The following is a 14,688-nucleotide window of genomic DNA, read 5'->3' as shown; positions in this document are numbered from 1 at the left end:
TTTCCACGTGGACTAAGTGGAGTAGAGTTTCCATGTGATTAAGCAGCTCAGTCTGGGTACAGTACAAAATACTTTAGGTCTGTTTGCTAAGTCATCACTTTAAGCCACACATTTTGTGGATTGAAAACTCAGGGACAAAGCACAGCAATAGTGTAAGAGGTCTTCTACAAACTCTCACCCTTATCATTTATTCTGACTCTATATAATGTCTGTAGGCAAAGACAACTGTACAGCACACCACTTTATGCAAAGAGACACTGGCTGCTCACATTAAGCACTAACAATTTAGCAGCTGTTCTAGAACCAACATACTGAAATTTATTACCGGTAATCCAGTTGCCCGTGTCAATTTCATGAACATCTCCTTTTAGAATCCACAATAATACCCGAAGCATGCAGCTGAAATATTGATGAATGAATGTAGTGTATGCACATGTGGTCAAACACAAAAATGTACTTATCCTAGTGATTCCACAGGCCAATGAAACTTACAGGCAAAGAGCTCAACAATAACAAGCCCACATTCGTTGTCAAATATGTCAGGGTTGGAAAGACTGAGTGTAATGAAGGAGTCCTAAATTAGTGGACGAGGCGGTCAAACTCGGCCTTTTTAAAATGAGCTCTTTTCCAGTGGAAACTTACTGCTGTAAGCAAATTAACTCAATGTGCATCACACTCTAGTCTTCTTCAGAGAATGTATACCAGGGTAGATGTTTCTTTTTAATCAATCAACTGAAAAATGTACTGTACAGTATGGGTGCAAAAAGCTGCTGAGATGCAAACATGTCTAAAGGAATGAGAAGAGAAGATTCATCTTGACATAAAACAAACTCATACTTCACAAGTCAGAACACCAATTAAAAAAAATAAAAGAGATAAAACATTTGGTCACTGTTTCTTACACCCAATCCAGACCTTGACTAGTGTTTTAGAATATCAAACACCTACACAAGGGCTTAACAGCCTTGCTTTTTTACAGTTTAAAGGACATATCCTTTTATTTAGATGCTTTTTTTAGATGATAAAGGGAGAAAAGCAAAAATTCTCAACCCTGTAAATGCATAATTTTCATTATTATAAAAAAAGGAACATTTTTAAACATTGTGTCATCCAAGAAGCATGGCCAGCCAGTCGAGCTCAGATACCAACATTATTTTAAAAATATTATCAAACAAATAGATTTAGTTGTTGATCAATAACTACAAACCAGCACACAGTGCCACAAATTAGCTAGTACCTACTAAGTGACAGCTTAATTTGGGATAAAAATACAACTATGTTACTGTACATGTAACCCTGTTATCTATTGTTGTGTTCATTTTTATTTTTTGTGTTTGCAATTTTTTTATATATATTATTGCAAGAATATTTTTCTATATTCAAAAAGGCTTCATTTTAAAATTCAGTTCAAATAGTAATTCAAAATAAATATTTAGGACTATTTTGACAAGTTTAATGTAAACTTAATTTATAACTGTGATGCCAAAGCTGAATTTTCAGCAGTCTTCATTGTCACATGATCCTTCATGATCCTTTTGTAGTAACTGTGATACTAATTATTTTAATAACAAAGTTCAAAACAACAGCATTTATTTGAAATGGGATTTTCTTTGTAACACTGTTAAATATTTTTTACCGTCAATCAATTTAATGCATCCCTGCAGGAAAACAATATTCTTACTGACCAAAAGCTTTTAAAATTAAATAAATAAAATAGACCTGATTTTGATTAAACACCTTCTTTAAACCCAATTTTGTCTTTTATTCATGGAAAGTGCTAAAACTCAAATGGTTAACACACCAAACCATTGGCTGGGTTCACCAGAATCAATCATAACAGCAACTGATGAAACTCTCATGCTAACTATTGATGCTGCCATGCGGAAAAACAAAAAATAACAATAAGCCACTCTGGAATATCTGTGGCTGTCAATGAGAAATGATTCCAACATAAAGAGAACTCAAATCCACACTGGCTCTTTAGTGCACACAGCTCACAGAGGTGATGTCATACAGTATTAACTGAGGACTGCAAAGATGTAGGTCAATGGCACTCAGTTCACTTATGCTCACTCATACTCTGGAAGAAGATCAAACAATCCTGAATCACTGTTAAGATTGATTTGCTCATCTCTTTGAAAAATGCCAGAGATTCAGACCAAATGAATGGAAGCAAACGATTCCATTCATCATGAAGCATTAAGAAAAGTAGCTTGGTTCAGACTAACTGCCCAACAGAAGCCTGAAGCCTGGCTAATATTTCTTCATCATAATATTGGCTTTTTCTCCAGACTCATATTAACCCAAAAATACGAGATGTGAGATGTGTTCTTTTCATTTGATTAATGTGTCTTTGACCATGTGATGAAAGCAGTTTGCAGGTAAACTGGACTGTTTAAAAAAAATAAAAAATAAAAATAAAAATAAAAATATATATATATATATATCATATTTATTTTTTGGTTCATATTAGATGGATAGTGATTTTCTCTCTGCTTTCTCTGTCCCTGAACCTGCCAACCAACCATCTTTCGATCATAGCAAGATAACCTATGAAAACTAAACACTTATTTAAGATCTGGATAACAGCTAACATGTTAAAAGACCAAATGAGCGTATTTCCATAGCCGTCTTCACATAAAATGTTAATTGAGGAAAGTATCAAAGCCTCTGTAACTCAGAGTAGAGGACAGGCTCTGGGTAATGGAAGAATGTGGAGCTAGATGCTGTGGGTACTGTGGTCTGTGTGTGTGTGTGTGTGTGTGTGTGTGCTCTTGTTTTTGTGACATATCAGGACACACCTTGTATAAATGACATGGGTATGACACAGGTATTACAAGGAGAGGGTGACTTATGAGAACATAACCCATGTCCCCATTTTTCAAAACGCTAATAAACCATACAGAATTAGTTTAGAAAGTAAAAATGCACAAAGTTTCCTGTGAGGGTTAGGTTTAGGTGTAGGGTTGGTGTAGGGCCATAGAATATACAGTTTGTACAGTATAAAAACCATTACGCCTATGGGAGGTCCCCACTTTTCACAAAAACAAACGTGTGTGTGTGTGTGTGTGTGTGTGTCATTGAAAGCACTGCTATAGTGCCACGTCACTAATCTGTAGCACCAGAGAGCAGAGCACATGAGATCAGTTCACAGCTGTGGGGCTCTGTGTGGCTTGATAAACACAGAGTATGTGTATTTAGTGTCTCACCTCAGGTTGTATCGCTTTGAATACAGGAGCATCCATCAAAGTGATCTGACTCTGCAAAATAAAAGCTACAACTTAAAATGTAGTATTTCAAGCTTTAAAAAAGTATTTTGAAATTTAATACCTCATGTCATTCCAAACTTTCTTTCTAGCATTGAACATGATGATGTAGCAGAATATTCAAGATGGTCTTTTACATACAATAAAAGCAGATGAAGACTGTTGTCATCTGTGGTCACTATTTGCTTTCATTGTATGGGAAAAAGTAAATAATGACAATTTTAGGGTGAACTATTACATTAACATATTTAAATAAGATACTCATTTTTGTTTTGCATGCATATTTTTGTTTGTACATTTTCAAAAATACTTTACAAAAATATTATTGATTTCTTGGGGGGTGAAACATGTTTACAATGGAAAAAGTTACTTAATGCAAATTTAATAGAGTGTAATGGGTTTCTATAATTATAAAAAGAACAATATCTAATGAATAGGTAATTAAATGCTTCCCTTGAGCTCACATTTTACATTTATGAGATGGAAAGATGAAATTTCAGAACTAGGCCATTGTGCACTTAAAGTCAGAGACGAAGTTGACATGAATCAGCATGAGCAATGATCTGATAGTAAGTGCTGCCAAGTCCTAAGAACATTTTACATAACAGTGATGCATATATTAAAAAAAAAAAAAATTTATATGTTGCCCTAGCTTCAAATGACTACAGTTTCCATCCCAAACCCTTGCTTAAAATTAATTAAAATGCATATAAAAATGGGTAAAAAAGAGGTTTAATACAAATGAGGCTTTTAGAAAGTTCAAATATCATCAAGTAATGCAACTCCTACCTCCTATCTGGATTTTAAACTTAATTTTAGATTCAATATTCAACTTCAGAAGAGAAATTAGCTTTCTGTGAGACTGAAGTTTAGGATTCTATTAACTGAAAAGCATGCCCTCTTTTTGTTGTATTTATGGTATCTGTCAATGGGAGTAAAATTGTAGCTTTTAGTGCCAATAGCGGCCATTTCCATAACTGCAGCAATTTGCACCTACATCAACATATTTCATAGTAACAAAAATGAATGCAGTGTCATGCATTTAGAAACTTACAGCAAACTCCTCAGGTGTCACTTTGAGCATGTCAAACACCACCGCGTCAAAGCTCTTGGCAGAGTCCAAACTCCGTCCATCCAGGGACTCTGAACTACTGCTGTCCTACAGACACAGGAGGAAGACAAATAAGCAGATATTTCATACATCTATTAAATCCATATGGACAAAAGCCATGGCCAGCTGCAATCTTCCTGTGGACATTTAATCAGTTTAATTACCATTGTCCATTTGAATTACTTCATTCCATTTGATTACTCAGCACTAGGGCTGAAACGATTCCTCGAGTAAGTCGAGTAACTCGATTACAAAAAATGATAGAGGCAAATTCCTCTGCCTCGAAGCCTCTTTTAATTTATTTTAAATCTCACGTCAGGTTCTTTTGCAATGATTTTTTTAATGTGACACAACGCGTTTACGTCACCCACAAAGTGGAAGGAGACACAAGCGCTGTGTCTGAAATCGCATACTGCAAGGAGTCAGCAGTGTTTTGATTTGAGGGCGTGGGCAAACAAGAGAACGCTGTGGCATGTGTCCATTCCGATACACGATATGGACTAATATCTGTAAATATTAAGCCAGAACAATCTGTTTAAATATAAATCCTGCATGTTCTGCATGTCTGTGTTAATATAAGGAGCAGAAGCGCGTCTTCCTTTATTAACACACACTGAAGCGCGCGTGACGCTCGCGGTAATTTCAGCGTCTGCTGTCTCACTAAATAAGGACGTGAACACATGAACAACATCTCCAGAACTGCTCTGACAGTCACTTCATGAGTAGTGATGTCCGATTCGTGAACGAATCATTCAATTTAACCGGTTCTTCTTAGTGAACCGGTTGAACCAGTTCACCAAATCGACTGACACTCCCTCTGAGTCAGAATAAACCAATATCCCGGAGTAATTCATGTACTCAAACAGTACACTGACTGAACTGCTGTGAAGACCGAACTGAAGATGAACGCCGAGCCGAGCCAGATGACGAACGAACATGCCCACTGCTGGAGCAGTTCTGGTTCTCGAGTCAAGAACCGGTTGCATCAGTTTTCGGATCACCAGTACACTGAACCGAAAACCGTTTCATTCGGACGTGTCTGATTTGAGAACCGATGAACTGATGATACTGCGCATGCCTGTAATTTTTTAGGTATTTTGTTAAACATTGGAAAGTGTGATATACATATACATATATATATATATATATATATATATATATTTTTTTTTTTAAGATGAATTTCTAATCTGTATATAGTAGATAATGTATAGGCCAAAAGGGGTTTTCACGGAAGTTGGAAAAAAATTAAGACTCTAAAGACTCTATGTTTAATAGGAATAAGGGATGATTTATGATGACACATTTCACAAATTGAGTCTGTAGTAAACAGAACATGAACACGAGTAGAGCAGCTGATGATACTGAACTGCAGCACGTGCCGGTTAGAGCGGTTCCCGTTCTCGAGTCAAGAACCGGTTGCATTGGTTTTCGGATCATCAGTATACTGAACTGAAAACTGTTTCTTTCGGACGCGTCCGATTCGAGAACCGAGGAGCTGATGATACTGCGCATGCGTGATTCAGAGTGAAGCCGACTGACTCACAGTGCGTCTGAACCGAACTGATTCTTTTGGTGATTGATTCTGAACTGATTCTGTGTTAACTGACTAAAATAGATTACTGACTTTATATATTTGAATGTTTGATAGACGTGACGCCATTATGTCAAGCGTAAAAGAACTGCTGAACCGTCCGAAAGAACCGGTTCACGGAAATGAATCGAACTTCCCATCACTATTCAAAACTAGCGTCACATCACATACACAGAGCTGTAAAGGTACATCAACCCGTCAAAATAAAAGTCCGGTTAAAGACAGCAGAATGTACATAGCCTACCACTAAAAAAATATCAAATTTTTTTTTAAGGTTTAATCACACAACATTTCTTCTATGTTTTATTTTTTATAGTAAATCCCCTTTGTTTACCAAAAAGTTAAGTTAATTTTCAATAATTAAAAGATAAATTAAATGAATGTTTTATGTGTTTAATGTTTAATGTGCATCTCAGAAAATGCTTTATTTCAAACCCCAACTGAATGGCACTTAAATGCACATCACTGTACAAGTACAGACAGAGAAACAATGAGTAATAATTAAATGTTTATTTTTGATGTATGCATTCTATGCATTTAAAAATTTTTAAAAAAAAAATTCTTAAAAAGGAAACTTAGTTGTTCATTTTAAGAGTCCCAGGAGTCTTATTTTCTCTTGCATAATTAATATTGCACTTTAATTAAGCAAAAACACATTTTATCAGATTACTTGATTACTCGATGAAATTTTTGGTAGAATACTCGATTACTAAAATATTCGATACCTACAGCCCTACTCAGCACACGTGGTAAAAGTGGATCAGAATGCAACCACATCACTTTATTAACAGGCAATGCGCCAATCCAATTGTAATTAAAGCCAGACAAAAATAGACTACATAACAAAGGCGAAAGAAAGAAAGATACAGTCACTATGAAAAGAATGGTTTCTCCTCAGCAAATTATCCTAGCAGATCCTCTTTGAAGTTCCCCCTTTCCAACCAGTGTAATATCTGTACTGATGTAAAATCTCAGTCTTATCTTCTCAGTGTCTTATCTGCTCTGTGTGCACCCTTAAACGCTGGAAGATTCCTTCATGCTCTCATTTCAGGTTATTACTATTCAATGTGCGCACTACCATTCAAAAAGTTTGAAGTCAGTAAAATTAGATTATAATAAAATAATTATTTTATTCAAGTGACACTGAAGACTGGAGTAATTCAACTTTTCCAACACATATGGACTACATTTAAAGATATTAAAATGGACAAGTTATTTTAAATTGTAATATTTCAAAATATAACCGTTTTCACTGTATTTTTGATCTAATAAATGCTTCTCTCAAAAACTTTAAAAAATGTTACCAATCCCAAACCTTTAAATGGTAGTGTGTATTAATTATCAAACTTTAGTACACTCTGTCTGTACTCTTGAATGTTAAAGTGGATGGTCTCATAGGCAGGCTGTGAAACAATCTTCTTTTTCAATCTGAGATCATTTTTCTCGGTCTGTAATGATATAAACTACTAGTACATTTCGCTTTTTGCCAACAGCATAGTTGATGATGATTACCATTGACTTCTATAGTAAAAAAAAAAAAAACGAGAAAAAAAAAACCTATGGAATCCAATGGTGCTCATAAACTGCCAAACATTTAAAGACAGATGTTCTCAAAGTTGAACTCATTAGTAAACAAACAGGATGTGTTTTAGCACCTGTGTGTGGCGGGAGGTGATGCTGACGCTGACAGGGAGTCCATTCCTCCTGTACATGCTCTCAGTCAGAAGAGAAGACCCAGATCCCAGCCGACCTCAGCTGCTCACAACCACACACGACCTCTCAGCCATCCCTGGAACACACAAGCACGCACATTACACCTTTTCAAGCTAAACTGGGTATAGGTGTATATGGTAACTAGATTTTGTTTAATTAAGCCTATTAAATAGAAATTATGACTTAAAATAAAATACTGCATTTTTATTATCACCATTATTATTCAACACACTGTGCTACTTTATTTGGGATCTACTCATTCTGAGGTGCAATGCGCAAAATAGCCATTAGAGGGAGGTCTTCAACATATCATAGCATTATTATGAAAAGCCCCAGCAGAGCTGTTCTCCTGTATACTGTTCACTGAGATATTTCAGTCTGTATGGCCAAATAGAGTGCACAATTAAAGTGAACGAGTAACAGAAGAAATGTCTACAGATTCAAAAACAGTGGATCTCAGCTGATGGCAATTCAGGATCCAGATTTTCAGTCTGATAGTAAATGGTCACCCAACAATTTCAAATACTGGTTACTGAACAATATAAATACTCTTAAAATAAAGCACTGAAACAACTGAAACAACAACTAACTAATATCAAAAACTTGAATACAATACATATAAATGTGCATACCCATTCGGTTTTTCCAGATCTTTCACATGGCTAATATATGCATGGCAGTGTTGATGAAGGCCATCCCAAGCTGCGGTTCTTTGGTAACACTGAAAGAGAAATGGAGATAACAGGAAAAACATTTTTAAACATTATGATCATTATGAGCTCAATAATCTCTGACTTTATGATTAATTTAGTTGTTGTATGCTTCATGATTATTACACAATTACTAACATGGATAAAATGTTGAACTTTAGTGATTAAATGTTAAATACCCCAGCCAGAGGCATCGATAAACTCACTGTTTAACTGAGAGCAGCAGCATTTAACTAGTTTAACCAAGTGTGAAGAATTCAGTCCACACTGATAGCACTCATGTTTGCTGTCCACATGCAGGACTCCATGTATTTATTTAGCTCTATTTGTCCATATGGCTTGCTTATTAATGCCTAAATGCACTACATTAGACATATATTAGCTACACTACTGTTCAAAAGTTTGGGTTGGTAAAATTTCTATTCAAGTTCAAATGTTAGAGCGGTCATCTCCCAATGCATCATACCATAGTAACCATAGACAAAGACTGTAACTACAACACAGCTAAAAAGAAAACGTCAGCCAAACTGTAACCTTCAAAACATTTTGGATTGTTTTTCGGATGTACACCACACTGCAGGTAAGATAACTTGCTTGATACAATAAACACAGAATTTTTTACATACAGTATGCTTAAATGTCGCTTCAGATAGGCATAATATATAAATCAGTCAGCCTCTATCCTAAAATAAACCCTGACAGGGAGATCTGGATCCTGACATGAAGTATAAAGGGGTCTTTTATCACTATTCAGATTCAAGTTACTTACTTGAACTTGAAACATTGACCCATTGAATATTGAAACGGTACTATTTCAGTTATATCATATTAGCTTAAAGCTTCTGCTAACAAAAAAGCCCATTCCCAGTAGAATCAGTCAGTTGCCTTGGACAATGTGCAAATATATTGTTTTTCACCACTCATTGTCATGTTTAACCAATCAGAATCAAGAATAAGACTAAAACCACCAAAGCAAAGAATAATCTGTAATGTCTCTTTTTCTGAGTTATGGTCAAACGCTATACTGTGTTAAATTAGTTTAGCATAGAAGTGTAATTCATATGCTCTATTTATTTCTCTGTAATGATCCTTCTAAGTAATTTAACTGGATTGCTGGTTTTCACATACACCGCCATACTGCAAGCCATGTCTGACAAATACAATTAAAAATGTCTAGATTCTGCCTGCCACTAGCAAACGTGTAAAACTAAAACACCCAAAGTGTTTGAAGACACCATGCGGGTTCCAGTGAAGATGGAGTACGAGCTGGGAGAGCAGACAGAGCATCGCCTCAAGGAAATGGGTGCCTGCTGTGTGGGGGAAACCTTAGACGTAGAGTACTACTACGATACTGACAGCTTCCAACTGGCTTCTACACAGACCTGGTTGAATCAGCATAACGGCCAATGGGGATTGATCCTGGCAGAAGAACAAGAACTTAATCACACTCTATCCTACAACACCAAAAAGTTGGAAGTTGGACATTCGGAAGAAAAGCAAAGCAAAATACTCAATACACTTGAAGAAAAATCAGAAACAGGTGCTGCCTTTAGAGAAACATCAAGCAATGAGTGTCCTGAGAAGGTCATGTCCAAAAGCCAGGTTCAGAGAACATCCTCAGATACATCTCTGACATACACAGAACTAAGTGACCCATGCTCCATCATGCTGCATCTCTCAAAGTGTCTCCAACTCCCTCTGACCCACAATGAAATGCAAAGCATGACCATGAAGAACTTCTTGAACATGGCCCGGATCCAGATGTATGACAGCTGGACCAGGACGAGCACAATAAAGTACTCTCTTCCTGGTGGCTTCTCACTGGTGGTGGAGAGAAACTACAAGATTCCCGCTGAAACTGCAACTGCATTTTTGATGATGAATGCCGATGTGCTGAGCATAAGCAGTGAGCTGGAAAAGATGGATCGACTGTGTAAAGAACTAGGCCTAAAACCAAAGGCAAGCTCAGATGAATGATTATAAACGATTGTTGAAGCCAGTTGGCACACATGCTGTGACACAACAAATCTAAAATCTAATGAAAGTGCCAAAAATAACAGTCTCTCTCTTTTAAAAATAACCTCTAAAACTGATATATAATAACTTTACAAACTTCATGGTAACCCTTTACAATAATTAGGTTTCAAGACAGAACATTTTTAGTACTATATTATCTATATTTATTATAATATAACATAATATAATAAAATTTTATGTAATGCAACGGACCCATTTTAGTGTTCTGAAATTTAGTGGCAAGGTCATTTAACAAAATTTATAGTATTACAAATGTAACCTTTTATGATTTATGATGTTAACTGTGGAAACTCATCAGAGGTTATGATAAAGGGTCAATATAATATAATATAATATAATATAATATAATATAATATAATATAATATAATATAATATAATATAATATAATATAATATAATATAAATAATTTATAAATATACTACTGTTAATTATTTTATTGTTTATAAAACATTTTGTTAAAATTGTATTACTGTAAAATGTTAACAACTTTATCAACTGCATTATTCTGTATTACGTTACTAAAAAGACATTTTTTTTTCCAAACTAAAAATACCCCAAATTGCTGAAATAACCATCTCAGATATTAAAACAACTACAATTTTGTTGCCTAAAGACTCACAGGTGTGTGATTTTACCCCATTTCATCCAAGATACAGATTCAGCTGAAGCACCCTCTACTGAGACATCTATAGTTTCTATGGCAACTGAAAGAGCTGCATGTGTTCATATATTTTATATTATACACATGAGGGCAGAGCAGTCTGCAGGCAACACTGCCACACTGGATGTCTGACATTCAACACTGCCAATGTTTCTTGTCCCTGACTCCAGACGACCTGCAGTATTGCAGTAACTGAAGTATGGATCTCAACAATACAACATTTATTTCATCTAAAATTACTTGCAGTGCATTCAAGGTATATGTGAATTGACCTCGTCATTGCTCATACTGAGCTCTACCAGTCGAGCTCCAGGAACTCGAAGGTGTCAAACAAACAGAAAACACAGGCTGCTCCTGAAAAAAATCATCAGCACTTGCAGCAGAAAGCAGATTTAATGGGAAGCGTAACACACAACAAAACAACACAATATATAGCAGCTTCTTTGGCTACACTTGAAGGTTTGCAATTGACTCTAAACAATGAATACAGGAGCACCACACAGCAACTGAGAAATATAATGTGGAGGATAATAAAGAAGACATCTACTACATTAAATGTTGATCTGACAGCTGAGCTTCTACTTCATTACACAGTCACTGCACTATTTGAAGGGAAGATAACATTGTCAATGTTGTTAAATAAGTCAAAATAACTAAATTAGAGATAAGAGATGCCAAATAAATGAAATGCAAAGAAAAAATATAATAGCTCTGCAGAAGTAAATTTGACTTACTCATAACTTTCATGAAGTTTTAATGTCATGTGAAGCCATTAAACATTACATTTAGCAGTTGTTAACTTAAGTTGTTGAGTGCATTTTGAATTATTAATGTTTATAACAATATATGAATCTGTTTCATAATTGAGTGTACATTTACTATTGATTAGCATTAACCGTAATGAAGTTATTCATGTTAATAATACAACCTTGTATAAAAATCTATAGCATACTTATTTTACTGCCAAAGGTGTGTAAAAACCTACAGGACAAATGGTGTCTTTGAACCTCAATATAACTTTACAAACTTTATTCACAACTATTTGTATAACCTGAAACAATAAATAAATAAATAAATAAATACAAATAAAAAAAATATATATTGTAAAATTGAAACCATTTACATAACAAACTGTACATTTTCAAGAATAAAATGGTAATTTACAAACGAGAACATTTTCATGTAGACCAATAAATTCAACACTGCTGAATTTTGTTTATGTAACTCTATAAGATTCTGTAAATGTACATCTGAAGAGGTCATCCTTCAAAATAGGTTCTTCAAAGTTTGCCCTGGAAAAATTTGGCAAACCAAAAACATGACATTTTGGTGCTTCTTCACTCTACAATAAAGCCATGAGACTGTATAGTATTCAATAGGATGATTAGTATTGTTGTTGTGGTCACATTAAATAGTCTTAATTAATTTGTGAGACAAATTGTGAAAAAAAAACATTAAAACTTTGTCATAATTACAGCTGAAATATCAGAAGAAATATCTTATAAAGGGCAACTTTGAATATTGTGTTGGACAATGGAGGCCCTCGAGTCAACAATGATGAGAACCATTGCTGTAGAATGTGTAATGACACATATTTTATTAACCTTCAAAAAAAACACAACAGAAGACTGTCTTTGTTTTGAAATGTACAAGGTACAGTCATATGTGTATAACATCCATTATTTGATGGTGCTGGCAAAGAGCAAAGAGCAAACGTAAAAGTATAAATATTACCTGCAGTCAGTTAACATATTGCCTGCACAGTCATGTGATAGTACTTTAAGACTCCAGAAAAAAATAACAAAAGCTGTATGTGTGTGTGTATTATATATATATATCATTGTCCTTCCCAGCAGCATTGTCAGATAATAATAAATAAGCTAGAAATTTCAGTTTCAAATGTAACTTTAACTGAATGTAATTTTTAAAAAATATTCTATTAAGAATAAGTGCCTATATTGATCACAATTTATCCATAAATCATTAATGTAACACACAACATAAACTAGATGTATATGTACCTTGGTCTCCCAGCACCTTCCACAATGCCAGTGTGAAAGTGCAACTACTTTAACATAAACACAGGTGCTTTACAAAGTCAAGCATATACAGTACACATCAACAGAAGCACAACATAGAACAGCTTCAGGGAGTTTTTGCTTTAAGCTGTCTGGCATCATCATCCTGTCAGTTATAGTATTGTTGAGATTCTCACTCTTTTGAAAAAGATTTAACCCTTATCTAATATTTCTAATGGCTGTTTTAATAATATGACTGCGCAGACAACTGGCAGAGCATATGTCTGAATACTGATTAGCCACCACCTAAAAATCTATTATTCCATCCTAAAATTAGCTTAAGACATCAAATAGATCAGAAACTTTACAGCAAAATGGTCTCATAACATCGGAGAATAATGCAATGACAAAAAGCATCCTGCATATGCACGCAGTTTTAGATGTAATGGCGCCATGCATCATACTGACAGTGAGGTACCCGGCTGGGAAAGAGGCAGACGACCCCCCCGTGACGCAACTCCATCCCTGCTGATGCTGTTTTGATTTTTCGCTTGATGCTCTATACAGATACAGATGCCAACGGCACGTAGCTACAATTCGACTCACCTGTCAATGAAAATATGCCACTGTCTTCGTCCCCGCTGTTGAGATGCAAGCGCCGGTCAACGCAGAGCTTACGTTGCTGCACTGCAACACGACCTTAAGGACCCAAAAAATTCAATTTGAAAGGATTCACTCTCATCCACTGAGTGATCTAAGCCTATTTTAGTTATTCTACTTCGTGATTGGCCGTCGTGTTCGCAAGCAGCGTGTTTTGAGCAGGTATGTTGAGAAACAGCGAAGGCTGTCTTGTGTGTAGAGAAGATGTTATCGGATGCTGGAGATGCGGTTCATTTGCCAACAGCTGGGCATCGGCATCAGGAAGTGTTGTGCCCATTACGTTTAATGGACTGAAGCTTTGGCCAATAGCGTGGCGTCTGGGTGGACGCCAGATTCCGCCACCATAATTGAACGACCAATCATTAATTAGGTCAATACTGTCGCGCGCATATTATGTCTCCTTGTTTTGTGTACGCAGCGTTGGAAATGTATGTGGAAAAGAGGTAAAGCCTAACAGGTTTGTTTAATTTTGATGTTCCTTTGAGGAGATGTAATGTTAATTTTTCGTTTTTGAAGAAATTGAGTTTAAAATACAAATCGTAAGACGTTTGGTGTGGTATTATTTACTGCGCCTATTTATGCAATTTATGTATTAGCATATATATTATAATTCGGTGTTCACTTATATTTTTATTAATATTTAGAATTCTATTTTATTTGTATTTTTCTGTTTATATATATATATATATATATATATATATATATATATATATATATATATATATATATATATATAAAATATGCCTAGCCTATAGTTTGTATTAATTTATATTGTTATTTTAGTTATTTTTGTGCAGTAAGCTAAACCATTTAAAATAAAATTAGATTTTCTCTTTTCGTTTACTAACTTATATATAACTATAATGATCTTGTTATAAGCTCACCCATTCTGTTTTTGTGATTCTACAACCTTTGTAAAT

General features: G+C 35.1%; 2 protein-coding genes across 4 annotated transcripts in view; one reads left to right on the top strand and one right to left on the bottom strand.

The window, feature by feature from the left end:
- Nucleotides 1-14,035, bottom strand: part of LOC132114433 (ras-specific guanine nucleotide-releasing factor RalGPS1-like) — a 96,081-nt gene extending 82,046 nt beyond the window's left edge. The window contains exons 1-6 of one of the 3 annotated variants that reach the window (XM_059522549.1): nucleotides 13,715-14,035; nucleotides 13,112-13,158; nucleotides 8,314-8,402; nucleotides 7,624-7,757; nucleotides 4,321-4,425; nucleotides 3,210-3,260 (exon numbers count right to left, since the gene is read on the bottom strand). In XM_059522549.1, the coding sequence (XP_059378532.1) occupies nucleotides 3,210-3,260; nucleotides 4,321-4,425; nucleotides 7,624-7,680 (213 nt within the window). In that variant the 5' untranslated portion in view covers nucleotides 7,681-7,757; nucleotides 8,314-8,402; nucleotides 13,112-13,158; nucleotides 13,715-14,035. The remainder of the gene's footprint in view (nucleotides 1-3,209; nucleotides 3,261-4,320; nucleotides 4,426-7,623; nucleotides 7,758-8,313; nucleotides 8,403-13,111; nucleotides 13,159-13,714) is intronic. The other 2 variants (XM_059522551.1, XM_059522550.1) reach the window with 2 other exon arrangements.
- On the top strand, nucleotides 8,954-10,703 carry LOC132114890 (uncharacterized). Its single transcript, XM_059523275.1, has 3 exons — nucleotides 8,954-8,971; nucleotides 9,586-9,860; nucleotides 9,945-10,703. Exons 1-3 carry the CDS (start codon nucleotides 8,954-8,956, stop codon nucleotides 10,366-10,368), a joined length of 717 nt encoding a protein of 238 aa, XP_059379258.1. The 3' UTR covers nucleotides 10,369-10,703.
- Nucleotides 14,036-14,688: the final 653 nt, after the last annotated feature.

The sequence above is a fragment of the Carassius carassius genome, chromosome 34 (assembly GCF_963082965.1).
Source record: "Carassius carassius chromosome 34, fCarCar2.1, whole genome shotgun sequence".
Lineage (NCBI taxonomy): Eukaryota > Metazoa > Chordata > Actinopteri > Cypriniformes > Cyprinidae > Carassius > Carassius carassius.
Note: the sequence above shows the minus strand (reverse complement) of the source record. Positions and strands in the feature narration are given on the sequence as shown.

Excerpts from the sequence above, each read along its gene's own strand:
- LOC132114890 (XM_059523275.1), top strand. Across the intron at positions 9,861-9,944 it reads CTATCCTACAACACCAAAAA|AGAAACATCAAGCAATGAGT; the intron begins GTTGGAAGTTGG and ends TGCTGCCTTTAG.